Source organism: Lytechinus variegatus, chromosome 7 (genome assembly GCF_018143015.1).
Source record: "Lytechinus variegatus isolate NC3 chromosome 7, Lvar_3.0, whole genome shotgun sequence".
In the NCBI taxonomy this organism is placed as follows: domain Eukaryota; kingdom Metazoa; phylum Echinodermata; class Echinoidea; order Temnopleuroida; family Toxopneustidae; genus Lytechinus; species Lytechinus variegatus.
In genome coordinates, this window is record NC_054746.1 from 7,758,431 (window position 1) to 7,780,333 (window position 21,903).

The 21,903-nt window shown below is 37.4% G+C and overlaps 1 protein-coding gene across 2 annotated transcripts in view; it reads right to left on the bottom strand.

The window, feature by feature from the left end:
* LOC121418348 (poly [ADP-ribose] polymerase tankyrase-like) overlaps positions 1–21,903 on the bottom strand; it is an 83,899-nt gene that overhangs the window by 44,558 nt on the left and 17,438 nt on the right. For both annotated transcript variants that reach the window (XM_041612162.1, XM_041612161.1), the window contains exons 2-10: positions 16,258–16,314; positions 10,442–10,634; positions 8,478–8,744; positions 7,490–7,699; positions 6,788–6,935; positions 6,099–6,279; positions 4,932–5,035; positions 3,174–3,258; positions 682–792 (exon numbers count right to left, since the gene is read on the bottom strand). In XM_041612162.1, the coding sequence (XP_041468096.1) occupies positions 682–792; positions 3,174–3,258; positions 4,932–5,035; positions 6,099–6,279; positions 6,788–6,935; positions 7,490–7,699; positions 8,478–8,744; positions 10,442–10,634; positions 16,258–16,302 (1,344 nt within the window). In that variant the 5' untranslated portion in view covers positions 16,303–16,314. The remainder of the gene's footprint in view (positions 1–681; positions 793–3,173; positions 3,259–4,931; positions 5,036–6,098; positions 6,280–6,787; positions 6,936–7,489; positions 7,700–8,477; positions 8,745–10,441; positions 10,635–16,257; positions 16,315–21,903) is intronic.

The following is a 21,903-nucleotide window of genomic DNA, read 5'->3' on the forward strand; positions in this document are numbered from 1 at the left end:
GTTTATTCATATAAACCTGTCCCCCCCCCACCTCTAGACATGTGATTAAATTAACATTTTTCAGATGTTAGCTAATGAAATTTACAAGTATGTATAGCACAGTACAGTATAATTCCAGTTCCATCATAAATATAATCAAATCTTTTTATATCATGGAGACTGCTAATTCATTCACATTGTTGACCTGGGCTCAGTTATATAAGGCTTAGGAATTGCATTGATAATTTTGCATGATCAATGCAAAGCTCTTATGTTTTACCAAGCCCAGGGCATGCTTGTTTAAGGATATTATAATCTAGATGCCTAATTATGATAATTATAATAATAGCTGGATTCATAAAGGGCTTTTCGCCTGAGGGTACAAAGCGCTGCTATCATTACCCCACCTTTATCTGTGCTGCCATACAGGCACTCAAGCATTCGAGGAATATCTTCCTATCGGGTTCCCATTTACCTAACCTGGGTTTCATGCAGCACAACGTGGGTAAATTTATTGCTGAAGGAAAACACGCCATATCTGGGAACCAAACCCAAATCCCTCAGATTGAAAGACAAAAGTCATAACCACTAGACCAGAACACCCCCACGTCCTCCCATAAGAGCAGTTAACCCCGCAAAAGCCAGACAATTGTTTACTTTACGATCTCAAATTCCTGTCAACATCTTGTCTTCATTGCTTACTTTTACTCCCTGTCTTTCTTTGCATATGAGATCCATCGTCGTCATAGAGACATCTGAATCGGTCAATTTATGAGCAATGCTTGTATCATCTTCCCGTCGAGCAAAACTGTCCTGTAATGCAGGATAAAGAGAGAGAGATGATAATAAAATACAACCTATGATAGTGAATATCATACATAGGCTCGTATTCTGGTAGTTACACCTTGGTCTAACCCTAATTCAACCTAGAATTTTAGACCACACCTCTACGGAATGCTGAGTTTCACAATACCTTTTCCATATTCATGACTAAGGTAATGCACCAATCAACTGATTAATATGCATTGTATTTCCCTATTTTAGATTTTAGGACAAAAATTACATTTTTGACAACTTTCTCTTCCAGGATTAGAATATTTTTACTTAGTGAAAGACTTATGGCATTCCATAAAAGTGTGGTCTATAAGTTAACTTAGGTTTAACTAAACCATTGCCATCAGAATACCACCCACGGGACAGTATTCTGAAGTAAGGTTTCAGTTAGACCCTGAATTAAAGTTGTGGTTTAACTATGCATAGCAAATAGTGGCATAAATCTCTAACAGTATAATTTCAATGTGTCGGGTAATTTTTCTCTCAAATCACTTTTGAATCACTTTTAAAGATTAATAAGATAGCTTTCTTCACCATTCACGAGCTAAGAAAGAGTACAGCATACATAAGAAACAAACAAGTAAGGAAAAATGTGTATTTGGCTTTCCAGAATTTCAGAATACGGGCCATCAAGTTTAAGTGCTTGGAAAAGCATAGGATTCAAACACAAATTTTCAGGTTGACTGTGCCTACCAATGACTTTCCAGAGAAGGAAAATGTACATTTTATACACTCAATCTGAGTACCATGCATGACATGAGATAGTTGACTATACAATCGAAATTCGAAGTCTCATGAAAAACTTGCAAACTTAAATTTCTACGGCTCTTTTGAATAAATCAATGAATGACTTTGATATCCTGAAAAAGGATGATACATGTACAGTACGACAATGAGAAGACAAACATCATTTTTATCAGATTTGTGCATATCTCAGCTGTAAGTCCTTTCAGGAGCTGTTTGCTTGCATTAAGGTTGGACTCAGGGGCAGATCCAGGATTTTCCAAAAGGAAGGGGAGGGGGACAATTTTGTTCAGGAAAAATATTCTTCACTCCCTAATCATGGTGATTTATGTAACGAAAAAAATGTGACAAGCAAAAAGGTCTTCACTTGTCTATGCATGACATTTTCCACTAGAAATATATTTCATGGATCTCAAAGGATAGGGGGAGGGGGGGGGATGGACCAGGGGGGGTGTTTCATAAAGATTTTAATAATGACTTAAGAGTCACACTGAAATGCCTTGTTGCATGTGGTATAAGAGGCATGGCCACATAGTCAGATCACGCCAAGAGGACACGCACTACTGCAAAATGAACAACAGCATTTCGCGTTTCATATAGTGTTTAAATGCGACTATAAGTCATACTTAATCTTTATGAAACACCACCCCCCCCCCCCGATGTGCCCCCACCTAGATCTGCCACTGCCACAAATCATCAGGGTCTCATTTCTTAACCCTATCTAGGCCGGGGTATTTTGGGAGTTCATATGGCCGGGGGGGGGGCCTCCCAGGCCCCCCCTTCCTTAAGATCTCGGCCGTCGACCGCGCGATCACGCCGAAAATTGGCACGCAGGTTGTCTGGGATATAATCTACGAAACTGTATAGTAATTTATATCATGCAAATCATCATTACGTAATTATGCTAATTTATGCGTAATTAGTATGCAAAATCATACTTTTTCCTCTAACTCCATAAATAAAGCTCCAAATATTCTAATTTTTGGCATAGAAACTCTTTGTGATGTTCTTGGCAAGTGCACATGAAAAAAATTTTGATATCAGATCAATTTCTTATGTATTTTATTGTTTTTTGCAATTTCTTATGTATTTCTTTGTTTTTTGGACCTCTTGTTTTTCATTTTTTTTTTAATGAAATTCATTGGGGACTCTTCTAAGATCATAAACAGCATAAAATACATCCATTTAGGCCAGCAAAACTAAAAATAATCATACATTTATGATTTTTTGGTTGAAAACACAATTTACATTGACTTTGTACACAAAATCACGTTTTTGAGCAATTTTTGGTCTGACATGCACTTACATAACGTTGCATAACTTCGGAACCGTGTACCAGGGTGATGCAAAATCGGTCTCAAAAGTTGCGCAAGACTTGAAAGTAAAATTTTGCGCGGCGAAAATATTGCGCGACTCGTTGAGGGGGGGGGCCTCCGAGGCCCCCCCACGGCCTAGATAGGGTTAAAACTTGTTAGAATAACAACTTTGCAATCACAGTTAAAAGCTACTGAAATCCTTCTGTCTGATTGGCTGATGGTACATTTGTTACAGATATTGTGCATTTTGCTACTAAAACCAGTCTTAATGAAAAGGGACCAAGGAATTAGGATACTCACTTTGAGGAATGCATCCTGCCCTTCTCGTCCTCCTCGTGATACGTTGATGGCCCGTACAGCATGCCCAAGACTCCTGTAGTTGTAACTAGAAGAAAGAGAAAGAAAGAGACAGGGATTATTTAGTTTGTTACACATATCGTCGGCGTTCATCTGAACTGTGGTATCAGTGAATTTTGGTTTAAAAAAAATTGATTTTGAGATTTTTGCGGAAAATGAATATACAAGTCCTATTCGATTCATAACTAAAATTTCTCGGCAGCAATTTATTTTGGTTTCTGAGATAGGAGACTGTCACTGCATCATATCGGCACTGCATTGACTTTGCAAGTGAAAAAGCGATATAACGTTTTGACTGATCGTGCGCATTGAAATCGCAGTCAGGGTTGTTGTACCCCAATGGCGTTTTGGTACAGGGAAAATCTAAACCGCTCAAACCGAAATTACAAGCAAGTAGCTCTTTATCAATATTTTCTCTGATCCTTGGTTTTGTGTAAAAATAACGGTACCAACGTCAAGCAATTGTCTTGGTCTTTCAAACCATGTATTTTTCTAGCGAAGAATAGGTTGTAAGGCTGGGTAACTAAGTGTGAAAATTATAGTAAACTTTGAAGTCGATTTTCTCTGAAATGGATTTGCATCGTCGTATGTGTGATACAATGGTTCGGATGACTGCCGACGATATGATGCAATCTGCAGACATTAAAAGCTCTGCTTTTTATGCAAGTTCCTTTATATTTCACTTTTATTTACTGCCATTGTTAAAATATTCTGCATTCTGTATGTAATCAAATGTATTTCTTGTGTTATGTTATTATATTTTGTTATATATTTTGTGAAGTATGAAAATAAATTCAATTCAATTCGACCTTATCTTACCTCAACTTTGCTTAAAATTTCACAGGTATGCAATTCCACAGTATTGGATCCAATTCATTTGGGCGATTCCATAAAATGATCAACCTTTTTGTACATTCGCCCATTTGCTTAATTCATAAGTTGCAATATAAAATGGACAAATTTCACATGAAATGAAATGCGAAGTGAATTATACACAAGTGGAGGTGATTCAGTATTAGCTATCATACGACTGGATTTAATTACGCAGGCACCAGTAAAACTGGTCACACCAACAAATCTGGCTGATAATATGTTGTTGGAAATAATGTGAAAGCTTTGGTCGGTCAGAAGTTGGCATAAAATCTTGTGTAACAAGACCAATGAAAGGGACAATTACAAGTAGATTACAAGATTATTTATAATCTTCCATATAGAGTGTTTCTAGAGCGATACATTAAAAACATGTATTTTGGTCTTCATCAATTGCAGTATCAGAGCATATCCCTAAAAAAGACCGAATTTCCAATCAATAGCCCATAGGCTACTGTACAAACTTTTCTGTTGAATATGAGAGCGTATTCAACAGTCTAGTGGGCATGCGCAAATGCTTGAAATATACAACGCGTACAACAATGAAAGCAATACAATGCGCACATAGAGCACAATTACACTCAATGACGTCATAATGAACTACAAGCAAAGTCACATGTCAACGACAAATAGCCAATAGCCATAAGACTTATTGAATTGAATTTCTCCCTCTCTTTTGTTCGCGGGAGGGGGTGGGATAGATGACAATAATTATATTGGATGGTTTTATTTCATGGAATATTCCACTCAACTGAGATTCTTGGAATATTTCTGGTATTCCATTCTGAGCCATCCAATACAATATAAAAATTCTACAGGGTAGAAACTCACCTGCCAGTATTTTCCTTTGTTAGACTGTGAACGGGCATCTCACATCGGCTTGGATTGCTCTTCAGCTCATTCAGGAATGCTCGGATGAATGGTTGACTGTTACTCTGAAACATGAAAACACTCATTTTGTTTACTTTTCCATTGTTAGCTATACAGCACTAGCGTACCTAAGTGGGGGGCAGGGGAGGCAGACTGCCCCCCCTGACGACTCACAACTCATGCAAGGGACGTACCTCTCCCCCTCCCCCTTGACAAGTCACAACTGCTGATCTCTGACAAGACTTGAAGACCTGTGTTTTTCTTTTTTTTGGCTTGTCAATTTTTTTTTCTGGTATGAAATCCTTTATTTATAGTTGAAGACCATTTTTTTTTGCTTTAAATTTGTTGGCGGACGAATTTGCCCCCCCCCCCCCCTTTGGAAAATCAATAATCTCACAACTTTGAAAAGCTCATCACTTTATTTTGATAGGATATCTAACCAACATTTAACAGCTATTGTGATATGTAGAAAACATCATCAGGAATAAAGTCTCCAGGCAAACATGCTATGTGGATATACTGTACATAGAGGTGTTGTAGATCAATGGTTAAGTTTTCAACTTTGAACGAATAGGTATGGGGTTTAAATCCCACAACAGCACTCATATCCTTCAGCAAGCTCTTTATCTTCATTTGCCACTCTCCACCCAGGTGTAGAATATAAGTACCTGGTAGGAAAAAATTCCTTGAATGCTTGAGCGCCAGATGAAAATAACCTTGCTACACCCAAGGTAGTAACATGTAGTGCATGGAAACATTTATAAAAGTTTATAAATGTTTCATTTCATTATATCAACTATAATAACAACAACTACAATAATCATAGTGCATTTATGTTGCACAATTTCTATATGAATATACTAAACTGTGCATTACAAAATTTTAATATTATTATCGGCTATTATTGGCTAGAGCCATGCTTCCTACAGGCGCTCTGGCATTCAAGGAATATATTTCCTACCAGGCACCCATTCACCTCACCTAGGTAGAGCACAGCACAGTGTGGTAAATTTCTTGCTAAAGGAAAACATGCCATGGGTGGGAATCGAACCCACATCCCTCAGATAGAAAGACAAGAGTAAAAACCACTAGACCACAACGCCCCCACTATCTATTGTCCTTTAATACCTTGATGGCATATCCCAGAGCGGTCTCTGGCACGGCAACGCTTCTCTGAAGAAAGACTGAAGGCACTCGTTTAGTGTCTGTCAAGAGTTGTTTGAGGAGAGGCATGTCGTTGGTGAGGACTGCCCGGATCGCTCTCTTACACTGAACTACCTTGGACACTTCGGGCATGCTGTTCTCATTTCTGTAAAAAAAAAAACAAAGGTCAATGATTTTAAGTCTCAAGTTATGTCTTTGTACACAGCATAAATCACATTGTTGTTATGTTCTTCCAACTAGATAAGCCCAAACTGATGAAGGTCATATACATGTATGTAGTACATAACACAAATCCCGTACAGAATACCAAATTTACTATCTTAAAGTTTAGTCCAACCTTGATAAAGGTGTGAAATCCCTTTTATTTCACATCCCATATGGACTGAGACGAAGTTATAGGTAACTCTGTCATTAATCCTGTAATTAATACAATATCTTCACCATTTTAACCCCCCTCTGTAATGGTCAAAATTTATTACAGAGAGTACATCATCATAGGCTCTGATAAAAATAATTTTCTGAGACGTCTAACTCAGAGTCATGATTTTCTGCTGAAAAACACATTTTTTTTTCATTATAAGTGACATTGCTTTACCTTCTATATCAATTCCATCAATTCTTTATCTCCATCTATGTTATTCTTTCATACTTACTTCACTTCAAACATGGGATCTTTGCTGACCAGTTCGATCTTGTTGTTGGGGACAAGTTTACGGTTGGGGTCAAGCTTGCCTCGTCCTTTGGCGACCTTTTCATCCTTTTTCTTTCCTGCTCTGCCCTTTGGGATAGCCTTTTTCTTCGCTGTGAAGGAAATGTTAAACAAGATCACAAAGTTCAAAATGTGAACATCTTTTCTTAGAATTTGGAAAGTTGATCAAACTTTGTAAAAGGCTTGTCAACATCGAAATAGAGAGGTGTGATTGTAGGACCTCAGAAATCCTTCAAAAGTGACTTTGAATAAAGCTGATAATGATGTACTGGTTTGATGAAAGTTTGTCTCGTATGCCTTTCTATGATTACCATAATTGTTGACAGGGGGCAGTACATGGTAATAAGGATTAATTCCTTACCAACCAACCAAAACAACTAGAGGATCCAATTTCTTTCCATTTAGGGCAACCACGTTACTTTGACACTCCTGAGAAACAATGCGATGCCTAGCAGTGAACAAATAGTGGGCAGGTGATTATTGCCTTATCAAAAACAAACCATTGAATATCTACACAGCCAAACAGTATATCATCGTAACACAGCGGAGACAGAGCTCACACATATGCAGCCGGGCTCCATGGAAAATATGTGTTATAGCAAATTAGCCGGTCTAATGACAGGTTAGGTAAACACAAAATTGTTACCTTTCGCTGCAGCCTTCTTCCTTCCAGACGACCTATCCTTGGCACTCTTGAGGATCTTGGAAGCGACTGCTCTGGTCTTGGTAGGGACTTTCCTCCTGCGGTTCGGAGTCGGTTTGGGTCTTGCAGGGGTGGAGGGGGTGGCCGGCTCTTTCCTCTTTCTCCCTTTGGAATTAGCAATTTGCTCTGAGAGTTGGTCCAGAGAGGCACGACCTGATAGGAGCGATGGCGTGATATTAACGTTAAGGGAGTATTCAAATCAGTATGGCACTTCCAACAATAAGAGATGCTTGAAAAAAATCATGAAAACCCTATATTACAAGCAGTGATTTACATTCATACTATGTTATATGCAAATAAAATTGTTCTGCCATAAAGAATACTACATGTATATAATAATATGCATCTATGTAGCGCAAAAACTATTTCTATATATTCTATTGCGCTGCACGAGCTTCCCAGATGCTGCACATACTATTGGAAAAGATAGGTTTTTAATTTTAATCTAAAATTGAGTAAAGTAGTTGAATTCCTAATGTCGAGGGGAAGTTTGTTCCATAGTTGTGGGGCTGATACAAGAAATCTCCTAGCGTTGCTTTAGTTATGAGTGGGGGTACTTGCAGCGTGAGTGTATCTTGTGAGCTTACGAAAGTGATGGTCATGAGATCGGGATTTTAATTTCAAGATATCTGAGATATAACTTGGGGCCTGACCATTAAGACCTTTAAAGACAATCGTAAGGATTTTGTCAAGTACCATAGGTACTTGACAAAACAAGCATCGGCAATAAAGGTTTGTGATGAATTAAAAAAGAAAGAACCACTGTGGTTGGTTCCTGGTGAGTATTTTGAATAAAGTATGCATGAAACGACAATCTTGATTGGTCACTGCCATTAAGCAATTTATTGAAAACCTTCACACATTTTTGTGCCCAGATAATAATTGAAGAGTTTTTACTGAGGGTTTGGGGAAACAACAAAATACACCCTACCATCGGCTTCACTGAGTTGTCCTTTCTCTTTCTTTACTGAGATATTGATGATCTTATCGATCCTGGAGATCTCCGTCTCTGGCAGCTTCTTGAGTCCTTTCTCTCCGGCCGGCCTGAGCTGGACCTGGGTGAGGACGCTGTCTCGGTCCACAAAGTCCAGGAAAGACATCTTGTAGATGCCTGGCTTGGTCTCCTCAAGCCATTGGATGGCAAGTTTGCGGCTGATGTCGTAGACTATCTTCAAGGATTGGCAAAGGAAGAAACCAGCTGCGGAGAAGAAAAATCGAGCATCGAGGGGAACCTTGGTATTCACATGGAATGCTTGCAATAAGGCGTATCTTCTCCATAAAAATATATCATAATCAGGCAAGGAGAATGTATTCACAAAGTTTCTAGCACAGTAAGCATCTGTATCTGACACATGACTATGTATATCTAAAGGGAATGAATTCACATGCTGCTCTCCATCAAGGGATACAAAGATCTTTATTTCCTTGAAAGTTTATAAGTTCCTTTGGTTATGCATTATAGATTGTAGATTCTTTGATTTACCCGCAGGGAGAGATATAAATGGAATGAAAATATTTACATCACTTTATGATGCTTCTAATGCTTAACATTTTGTAACAATGAAAGTAGATTTGGGGATTGCATTTTAGTGCCACTCTTTCTGCATCAGGTTGATGTTTCAAAAAGCTGTTCATAAGGTCAGAGAGACTTTAAGAACGACCAGTGAACCTTTCTTATGTGCTAAGTAATCACCAATGAACCTTTTTAATTGTGAATATCATTTACCACAAGAAAGGATCACCAGTCATTCTGAAAGTCACTCCTCACTTATGAACAGCTTTATGAAATGGCCCGGGTTCCTGATAATCCATGATATGCATCACAATGTCTATGAATAAGATCAAAACCAATGAGAAGTACTCAAATTTCATGATTGAAAGAATTAAGTCACTACCCTTAACCCTAATTAAGACTGAGGGGGGCTGATTTATCCCCCTCAACATATTTCACAATAAATCTGCCGCGCGAAATTTTTTGACCACGCCACTTGCTGACTTTTTATTTTCAAGTCTCGCGCAACTTTTGAGACCAAATTTGCGACCCCTGGGTATGCAGTTCCAAAATCACGCAAGTGCATGCAGACCCAAAGTTGCTCAAAACCCTGACTTTGTGTACAAATCCAATGCAGTGTTTTTTGCCCAAATCTATCAATGCACTATTATTTTTCCTTTTACTGATTAAACTCAATTAATTTTGTTATTTATATTTATGGTCAAAATATAGTCCCCTACGATTTACGTTGAAAAAATAAAGTTGAAAAACAAAGAAATACATAAGAAATTTACAAAACAATAAAATTGTGATATTTAGAATTTTAAGTGCATTTGATAAGAATCCTATAAAGAGCCTGTGAATTCAAAAAGGAGTATTTATGGGGCCTTATGTAGTTAATTAGAACATAATGTTGATTTTATGAAAAATTTTGATTTTACACATAAATTAGCATAATTAATTAGCAATGAGATTTTTTGAAGAATTTTATTTTACTATTATGTAGATTATGCCACAGGTAATGCATGTGCCAATTTTCGTTGTGATTGCGTGACCGACTGACAGCCGACATCGGGGGGGGGGGGGGGGGGACTGAATCATCCCCCACCCTAGTCTACTTAAGCATCAAGATAGCACGGTCTATTTAGGGTTAATACTGTATCACCCAACAACAGTACTTATTACTGTAATATAAAAGAAATACTATTATGAAGATTCCTGGTGATAACGGGGGGAGGGGGGGGTTATTAATGAAATAAATAATTTTTTTCACTGACAATTGTTATAAGCTACCGAAATCTTTGCATCTGATTGGCTCTGAACAAATTAGTCACAAAAAATCACTGATTATTTATTTCATGAAATTTACCCCCCCCCTCCCCCGTTGCACCCTGTCGACATACCATCACTTCTGACTGCCAGATAGGCCCCCTTCCCAAAGTAGACTTCTTTCTTGGCCGAGGCAGGCGTCCTGGTCTTGGAAGGCTTGGAGAATGCCTCCACCACATCGGACTGGTAGCGGTCGGCTTGGGTGCGCTTCCGCTTCACGTTGGGGCTGCGCTGTGAGCTGTCCGATTTGGCGGGGGAGGAGCGCTTCTGATAAGTTTTAAAAGATGCATTAAAAAGATTTTTTTAATATAAAGAAGGAATATAACAAACAACAAAAAGATTACATCCAGTATAAAGAATAAATAGGCCTAAACTTTGAATTCTCAAGTACATGTATTTATTAAAGACCATGACATTTGTAAGTTTATGAGACTTACAAGGCTACCAAGTTCATTTAAATACATGTAACAAGTGGAATACCTCTGGCCGTCTCACCTGCATCACGCGGTTCAATATAGCAGCAGTGCTGACTTTGAATACTTCTCTAACTCGCACAAGATATTCAGTGATACATGGTTAGACCAATAAACTTACAGAGATATGATGGTTATTCAACAAAAAACCCCAACATGGCTAAAGTTCATTGACCTTACATGACCTTTGACCTTGATCATGTGACCTGAAACTCGCACAGGATGTTCAGTGATACTTGATTACTCTTATGTACAAGTTTCATGAATCAGATCCATAAACTTTCAAAGTTATGATGGTAATTCAACAGATACACCCAATTCGGCCAAAGTTCATTGACCTTTGACCTTGGTCATGTGACCTGAAACGCGCACAGGATGTTCAGAGATACTTGATTACTCTAATGTCCAAGTTTCATGAATCAGATCCATAAACTTTCAAAGTTATAATGGTAATTCAACAGATACCCCCGATTCGGCCAAAGTTCATTGACCCTAAATGACCTTTAACCTTAATCATGAGACCTGAAACTTGCACAAAATGTTCAATGATGCTTGATTACTATTATGTCCAAGTTTCATGAATCAGATCCATAAACTTTCAAAGTTATGATGGGAATTCAACAGATATCCCCAATTCGGCCAAAGTTCATTGACCCTAAATGACCTTTGACCTTGGTCATGTGATGTGAAACTCGTGCAGGATGTTCAGTGATACTTGATTAACCTTATTTCCAAGTTTCATGAACTAGGTCTATATATTTTCTAAGTTATGATGACATTTCAAAAACTTAACCTCAGGTTAAGATTTCGATGTTGATCCCTCCAACATGGTCTAAGTTCATTGACCCTAAATGACCTTTGACCTTGGTCATGTGACATGAAACTCTACTAGGATGTTCAGTAATACTTGATTAACCTTATGGCCAAGTTTTATTAACTAGGTCCATATACTTTCTAAGTTATGATGTCATTTCAAAAACTTAACCTCAGGTTAAGATTTGATGTTGATGTTTTTTTACTATATTTCATCAAATTGCATGAACAATTAGAAATTTGAATGATTTTGAAATTTCTACATTTAATAATGGACATGTAAAAAACAGTGATGGATAATGTGGACAATATTCAAATGATAGAGACAATGTCACTTACTCTTCAATATATACTGTATGAAATTTCACATTTCAAAGGTTATAAATCTCAAAAAGAAGCTCTGAAATTTTGTCACAACAGATACCAGTAATATTGATTTTAAAGGTCAAGTCCACCCCAGAAAAATACTGACTTGAATAGATAGAAAAAAATCAAACTAGCATAGTGCTGAAAATTTCATCAAAATCGGATCTAAAATAAGTTATGACATTTTAAAGTTTCGCTTATTTTTCACAAAACAGTGATATGCAAATCTAGGTGAGTCTGTCGATGATGTCCATCACTCACTATTTCTTTTGTTTTTATTGTTTGAATTATACAATATTTCATTTTTTTATAGATTTGACAATAAGGACCAACTTGACTGAAACATAGTATGAAACAATGTATGAAACAATAGTATATACAATGCTTATTCCACATATTCAGGGAGGAATTAATCGTATCACTTGACAATGAGGAGAAAATTAAAATGTTTCATATTTCATATAATAAAATACAAAAGAAAAAGTGAGTGGATGAAGTCATAGTATCCTCATTTGCATACCAGCCAGGATGTGCATATCGCCATATAACTGTTTTGTGAAATTAAGCGAAACTTCAAAATGTCATAACTTTCTTATTTTACATCTGATTTTGATTGAATTTCCAGTGTTTTGCTAGTTTGATTTTTATCTATTTATTCAAATCAACATTTTCCTGGGGTGGACTTGACCTTTAAAAAGTACATAAGGAATGGAATAAGGTTTTAGATCAGATTTGAATAGATGAAATTTCATTAATTGAAATACATTATGAAAGCATGTGTAAAATCATCAACTCATCCAGTTAATATACATGTAGTTTTAGAACTTCAGAAATTCCACCAATAACAATTGATTCCATATTCTTTTGTGTTTTGCTTACATTTTGAATAGCCTCTTTTCAAACATATATTCCCCTGTACTCATATTTATCAAGTACATTTGTGGGGAAAATAAGAATGAATAACAGAGGTCACGCTACAGGTAGATTTAAAGAGAATTAGTTTGAATTCTTGTAAATATACATTCACAAATTAAACAATAATAAATGAAATCAGAATTCAACATTGATGTAAGTATATGTACCTAGAAATATAGGTTTTGAAATGTTTAATACATACATATACAATACATTAAGCCTGAGTCATATCGATTATTTTGAAAACCGGTGTTCGACAGCTCTAATTCGATCGAACATCGATGCATCGAATATTGAAGGCGGGGAAAATTTAGTCTTTTGTTTTTGCGTCGATGCGATGCGCTTTGCATATGCACTACGCACTGACGGTATGCGCTGGCGTTGGCCGGGTGAGCGTTGCACAAGCAGATGACAGCTAGAGCAAAGTTCGTTTGTATTTTCCATGATCACAAAACACACAAAAAAGGCCGGGGACCAAAGCAGAATTCTTCCCAAAATATCTTCAACAATGATATTTGCAGATGACAACATATAAGTTTAAAATGAAACAATAATAAAGACATGAATCACGGCTCACGCAGAGTCGATCCGAATGATTTTCGGTCAACTAGCATTCGCAGTCCATTCACCAGCCCCGTCCGCAGCTCCGTACACTCACTCTCCCGAAACGACAGGCGTGCTTGACGTCAGCGCCAGCAAACAATTGCAATCAACGGAGAGCGCTGTAACTTGCCTGAGATTGTGTAGTTGGATCCAAAATGAGCTCCAAATAAATTTATGGGAATAAAAACATAATTTTCTCTGGATGGTCATTTGAATTGCTATTCAATGCTGATATAACGATTGTGAGGAAAGATTGTGGAATATGAGTTATGACGATGTTCGAGAATTAATCCTGATAATGACAATCCAGTTTTTTAGACGCAATTGAGCATGCGATCAAAATAAATACGAATGTTTCGAATCGAGCCCTAAATTCATTATTACGATTTAACAAGATTTTATGGTCATACTAAGAATATTGACGATGTCAGCAAAGTATGTTATGTTCATATGGAAGAAATAATACTGGGATTATTTCTATTGTTCCATCTCTGGACGTCTCCTCCAGATCCAAGCTCCGAGAAAATAAGCACAATGCGCATGCGTGTTTGATGACGTATGACATATTTTCCCATTCATGAAATCAGAGCCCAAAGTTGGGCACAAACTAGCTTCAAATTGATGGGAAAAAATATCAAACGCAACTTTCTCTGTTTTGTCATGTAAAATGATATTATATGGTGATATTACGAACTTGAACAGAGTTTTTGCATGTAGACAATGTTCGAGAATCAATCCTGACGTGATGATTATTTTTTTTAGACAAGTGCGCTAGCTCGACTCAAGAAGTAAAGTCGATCGTCATGAGATGTCCGCCATTGAAAATTGAAACGAAATACAAACGTTTCACATCAAGCTCTAAATTCATATTAATGATTATCATATGCAAATTATTGTTAAATATTACGATTAAATAATGTTCTATGGTCATGATTTTAATATTGTTCATGAAAGCAAGATTTATTTTACGTTGATCGCGTCAATTTCCGGCCATTTTCTGGTTTGATTAAAGAACAGTACTGCGCATGCACGATCGATGGCCATGACTTCCATTCATGAATTCATCGTGCATAAATTATCTCGGCACGAGCAGACGAGTAAGACTCGAACTATGATCGAAATAAACTTCAAATTAATGGTGAATAGCATCATAATTACTCATTCGGTTTCATTTTGGGGGCAATAGAAATCAAGTAAGTAGTAGTAAAGTTGGACATTACTGATATTTTGATGATTGATTGTGTAAACCAAACAAATCGGCCGGCCGACGTTTTTTTTTTTTTTTTTTTCGATGCACCGATTTTGCAAAATCTGCACCGGTGTTCGATGACATCGATCGAACACCGATTTTAAAATCGATTCGACTCAGGCTTACAATACAACTACAAGTATGTCAGGGAATATTGTCATTAATTTTATCTAGTTTCAGTATTCATATTATTTGATTCGATGCTCACTCTACACACAAAAACATAATTTGATTTCTTCACAGGCATTATATTATACATGTACATTGTAATTCCGCCTTGACAATTAACATTTGGAGCAAGTCATACATTACTGATCCCTGCAATGATAATACAAACATGATCATATACAATGCAGAAGCCTCCTGTCAGGCTCTAGACACTAGCACGTTCAATGCTCCAGGCAGACTAATTGGAAGTTCATATCAAACCAGGGGAGAGTTTCATGAAGCATAATTCACTGAGTATTGTTATAAGCTACTGGTAAACCTTGCATCTGATTGGCTCATTGCAACTTAGTCAGTGAAAAGTCACTGACACAACTCTTCATGAAATGCTCCCTGCATGGAGATGAACATCAGTAACTCATGATGGGAGATGACAAGGTCTGTCTAATTGGCTCTTATACTGTAATTATCCTATCTCCTGAAACATGTACTTTGTATACATGTAGATCTGGGGGGGGTTAAGACAGTCTGTAAAATGACAGCTCACCAACTGATTTCAACAGATTTTTTTTTTTTTTTGATTTACATTTGTTCTCCTCATGCATTCATGGTCAAGTACAAATCATCATGTTAAAAAAGTGTCCCATCATTATTTGTCGACAAGTCAGAACTGACAACTTTCCTTACAAGTCCACCCCAGAAAATTGTTGATTTTAATCAATAGAGAAAAATCAAACAAACATAACGCTGCAAATTTCATCGAAATCGGATGTAAAATAAGAAAGTTATGACACCTTTAAGTTTCGCTCATTTTTTACGAAACAGTTTAAATGCAAAACTCAGCGATATGCAAATGAGAGTCGATGATGTCCATCGCTGTTTTTGTTTTTTATTGTTTAAATAATACAATATTTGAATTTTTACAGATTTAACAATAAGGATCAACTATAAAACTTAACCATAAATTGTTAAAAATTGTTATTCGACATGTTCGGGGAGAAATAAAACTTTGTTTCACTTGACAAGGAGGAGAAAATTAGAATATTTCATATTTCATATAATGAAATACAAAAGAAATAGTGAGTGGGTGACGTCATCAGTCTGCCAATTTGCATATCGACCAGGATGTCCATATAACTGTTTTGTGAAGTCAAGCAAAACTTTAAAATGTCATAACTTTCTTATTTTACATCCGATTTTGATGAAATTTTCAGTGTTTTGCTTGTTGGATTTGTCTCCTTTTTTTTCAAATCAACTATTTGTTTGGATGGACTTGTCCTTTAAACATTGTTACTTAATACTGTACCTTGGGAGGAGCACTACTCGTACTAGCTTCTTGATCATCAGCCATCTTCCTCCTCTTCTGCAATAAATGAAAATATAAAACTATATTAATCAAAATGATAAACACAAAAGCTATGCGCTAGTTTCTCAATGGATGCAATAATGAAATAAAAATAAATGCCATATACTGTTGTAGATTTCAACAATGTATTCAGATGAAGGGTTTTAGATGCATCCATATTCATATTAGGTTTGTTCCAGTCATTTCAGATATCAAACGTAATATATATATATGCCTATTGTGATGAGGCCAATTTAAAAAAAAAAGATTTTTTTTTTTTCAAATGGATGTAAAAGGATAGCACTGTCCACAAGATTATCATTGGTCAATCAATGATCATATTTGATCATGCACTTTTTGTGAAAGCCATGAGCAGATGTGCATATACTTTGTAAAAGTGCAGCATTTGATAATCACACATCTTGTGTATGATCCTTAAATAGGCATGTCGCCATGGCAACAAAACTCTGACCCTGTTCTCATTTGCTGAACTGGTTTTCAAAAACCAGATTAGAAAACAGCTTCATAAAGGTTGTTATGACAAACTCCTGAACTCGTTTCCCCCAATAACTTCATGTTTACATGTACAGGTACGTGATCGAGTTGCTATGGTAATGCTCCCAGGGATCACACATTTCGCACAAACTTTGAAAGTGTAGGGTTGGCATAGACATAGATATTGATTCTACACACAAGTGTACAAAAAAGCATACCCAACATGCACACACTACGCTAGTTACGGGCGAAGATCGCTACCCGAAGACAAGCTGTGTCCTCACCATCTCTTAAACCAGTTTAACGAGGCAGAGCAGTCTCACAAAGTACAAGAGATGGATTTCGAAACTTGTTTGGAAGACCACTAAGATCACCTCAAACACTGCTTCAAGTGTGCCCATTACACATAAAACTGGTGTTCTATAAACTAAACCGATTTAAGAAAGTAGATGAGAACAAGGTCTTCACGTATGAATGACATCTAACAACAGAACTGTGTTTATCTATCCTTTGATGGATTTTTCTCTATTTTTTTCTCCTTTACATAAAACAAACTTGACGCCCAGGTTTGGCATCCCTTTGAACTGAATTGGCATTTAATGGACAAGTCAACAGCGAAAGTAGGCATATTTGAGAACTTGCTCCACTTTGCTTCCATACATAAATAATCATGATTTTGGAGTGACATACATATAGTTTATTGCCCAATCTTCCAAAGTTTGTGCAATCCTAATCAAGCAGTTCATCATTTGGAAGAAAATTACAAGTGACACTTGCATACCAGATCTAGAGCATGTTACGTGATCTGCTCCTGTATGCTTAGGAGAAAAAAAGTGAAGGAAGTTGGAAGACTGATAAACCAGAAGCTACTTTAAACATAAATTCATGATGCACGGTGCTAGTTTCAGTAAAAAATCATGAGACCTGGTAACTGTTTAGCATTAAATGGTGACTGAAAACTTCAAAAACCTAATAAATGACGATCCTGAGCTCCGTCGAATTTCGATTCTACTAGTCCCCATAATTTGCCTCTTTATTGTCCCTTAAGTGCTTTATCCATAGCATCAAGAACAAACAGACTTTTATGCAAACATGTTTTGTATTTGATAAAAAGGTATGTACCCTTGCACTCACTACATGCAAACATCAAGGTCAACAGAATATGATGTGTTCACAACGTTTAAAACAAATATCCCTCTGATGAAAAGATAAGTAACCTATAGCATGTACATGTAACAGTATGAAAGTAGACTGCCAGATGTGGCTTGGAGCCATTGAAGGTCAAGTCCACCCCTGGAAAATGTTGGTTGAAACTATGAGAAAATTTAATATTTCACACATCATATAATGAAATACAGAAGAAAACGTACATAGGTGATGTCATCGGTGAGCTGATTTGCATACTGACCAGGATGTGCACATCACGGGTTTGTGAAATCAAGCAAAAACTTCAAAATTTCACAACTTTCCTATTCTACACGTACATCGATACTTGATGAAATTTTCAGCGTTATGCTTGTTTGGTTTTGTTGGGGGTGGACTTTACCTTTCATACAAATTCATGATAGTTTACCTGTTCTAATTGTTTGACATTGTACTTGTATTGAACCTCCGGGGGGGGGGCGCACTCATTGGTGGTACGGGGGCGTGCCGCTTTGATGACCCCTTTTTCAGACCTAATTTTCAGTTCTCTAGATACTCCGAATGACAAAAGTTCGGTTCAGAAGCCGCCCAGCCCCGCTCGCAAGACCCCCGTTACGAGACGTCTCAGTTCCCCAGCTCTGCCAAAATTGTCAAGCGCGAGGCTTTGCAACTCCCGACATATAACTAGTAGCCACTCCATGCATGGCGAGCACATGCACAGCACTCTACCTACAGTGCCGCGATCCCATTCCTTAGACCCTGCTTTTCAAACCGCACCGTATACATGTACATGTATGTTTAATCACCAAGACCGCACTTCACCCTTTAAGTCAGTTCCATAAATCTCCATTTCATAGTTTCGTGAGGCACACCCCCATCAAAAAATAATTTGAGTGCCCCCCCCCCTCTCCCAGTGTACTGAACATGTACACATGTGTCCACTGAAGAAAAACTTGAAATTTGAAGCTTTGGGTGTCTAGTTAATAATAAGTAGCTAATGTGTGTACGTTACCGTTATCAAGTGTATGTGATAAATCACATGCTTCCAAAAATACCTATTGTGTGCAGATTATATTTACATAACCCATTCATAAATCAGGGTTGTAAGTTTATGATTGATTCAACTCTAAAATAGTTTTCATTTAACATGGGTCATTAATTCTCTCCTTTTTGATGGTAGCAGGATTTCCTGACCACTACACAATCACATTTAAAGACATGAAATAAACATCTATCTGCTCAGTCTTGCAATGTTTTATCATGAACTAATACCCCTCTCACACTGGTTTTCAAATTGATCCCAGTGCTGTCAAGGGACGGCGGCATCGTTATAAAACCTGCTATAAATGCATTCACAGTAGAAAAGTTATCCCGGCACAGTCCCGTGATAAATTTCATGTACCCATTCACACTGCAGCAAGTGATTTTTATTACCTCCATAACAAAACATTGTAGGCTTGTGACCCTATAGGCAGTGCTGCACCATCCCGAGTTTGCTCAATCTTGAGATTTTAGCCCGATTGGCCCTCTTCGCAATTAATCTCGAGATTCAAGAATCCCCGTCTCCAGCATCGGAAGAAGAGCGATTCCTGCTCGAGCGAGGCATCGATGCATTATGGTCTGACGCCGTGAATAAATAAACCCGAGTGCGTCTGTACCGACGAATTAGAGGGATAATTTGTAAAATAGCGCGCTATTTTGCAAATAATCACAAGTTGCTTGGGACTGCAATCTCGAGATGAATCCTACGAACTAGCGCGATAATTGCGTCTCCACTGCAAATAATCTCGAGATTGTTCAGATCGGGATAATTTGCCGGATCAGAAATATCGCGCTAATATGAAAACTCGGGATGGTGCAGACGGCCCTTAAGAGTGACACAACTCTGACACCAAGATTACTTGAGGGCAGGGAATTGAACCCATGTCCTTCATATTGAAAGACGAGAGTCATAACCACTAGACCACAATGCCCCCATATTAATCATAAGTGGTAAATCCCGATGTTGTAGCGTTGTGCCTTCACATTGAAGGAACACCACGACAGTCGCGGGGCTGTCCCTACATGTATGGCTTGCCTAGCGATAGTTTGTTGCAGAGTTATTGCGAGGCAGGGTTATCCCGGGTAGTTTATTGTGGGTCCAAGAATTCACACGGAAGGCAACACCGCTACAGTCTCGGTACTGTAGCGGTGTTTGTGGCCAGTGTGAAGGGGGTATCAGAGACCAAAGGTACATTATCACACTCCTCTAACAAACAATGTACATGTGTATGAAGGTTTTATTTACATTTCCACATGTACCCATGATTTCATAAATCTGCACGATCAGACTGAATATCTGTTAAAACATATTTCCATGTACATGTACATTCAGAGGAGTAATACAGTATGGTAGAAAGACAGATTATATTACTGTACAAATCATGTACAGTACATGTAGGCTTTTAAAAAAAAACATTTCCACCTGGAGGTCACAGTGCATTAAAATCTCTGAAAGTAATAACTTCTCTTTCTAAGCAGTCTTTGCAAAATAATAATTCTTACACTCAATGTGCACGTGCTTGACATTTCTTTTTCTTTATTTGTGAATCATGTGAAAAAAATCACCCAAAGTTTGGGGGGTAATAATGCTCCCATGGTGGTCCCACCCCCTGAAAGAATTAATTCAGATGAGATACTAAAAAAAAAAAAAAAATACTAAACAAAAAATCATAAGATCACACGGCTGCTTGAATCTAAAAAAAAAATCGCCTGAAGTCATTTCATTTTCAAAAGGTCATTGATTGAAAGGAAGTCTTTTTTTCATCATGTTGTAGGGCAGATGGAAGATGATATTGTATACAATGTAGCATAACAGCAAGGAAAATGTGCTAATTGATTGGATCAATGGATTGGATTTAACAATGAAATTATTATAATATGGGGTAATACATGTAGTACTGCACACTCGTGTACACTCAATGTTGTCTATGAGGTGTATATGTACAGTATGTGTTTTGTGTATTTGTGTATCCAGACTAAGCCTGAGTCGAATCGATTTTAAAATCGGTGTTCGATCGATGTCATCGAACACCGGTGCAGATTTTGCAAAATCGGTGCATCGAAAAAAAAAAAAATACGTCGGGCGGCCGATTCGTTTGGTTTACACAATCAGTCATCAAAATATCAGTAATGTCCAACTTTACTACTACTTACTTGATTTCTATTGCCCCCAAAATGAAACCGAATGAGTAATTATTATGCTATTCACCATTAATTTTAAGTTTATTTCGATCATAGTTCGAGTCTCACTCGTCTGCTCGTGCCGAGATAATTTATGCACGATGAATTCATGTATGGAAGTCATGGCCATCGATCGTGCATGCGCAGTACCGTAAGGGCACTAGTATTCAACCCGGCATTATTCAAAGATTTTGACATATTTCCAAAAATATTTAGAAATATGGAAACGATCTTAATTTCATACCTTTGTTATTTCCAGGGTAATCTGTTGTCAGTATTTTCTTTATCAATCTGTCGACTGTATGCGCGTAGGATCGAATTATGCGCCGATGGCCTTTTGCACTGAATTGCACTAGTATTCAACCTAGTGAGGATAGATGGCAAATCTCAAAAGGCTTAATATTGCTAAATTAGATTTAGATCTATGTAAGTATCTGGCTTTGATTAATTCCCTGTTTGGTCTCATCTCAAATGGTCTAGTCCATAGTCGGATGGGACAAGGGCAGATTGAGAGACAGGACCATCTTTCATCGCTAGGTTGAATACTAGTGCAGACGGGTTGAATACTAGTGCAAAAAACCGTCGCCGTATAATTCGATCGCCCGCGCACACAGTCGACTGGTTGAAGAAAAAAATAACGGAAAAAGAATAACCAGCATTTGCTCTTAGAAATAAGACGGGTCTGAAATTCAGGTAAATTCTATGTTTCTATATATTTGAGGAAACTCTCCAAACGGGTTGAATACT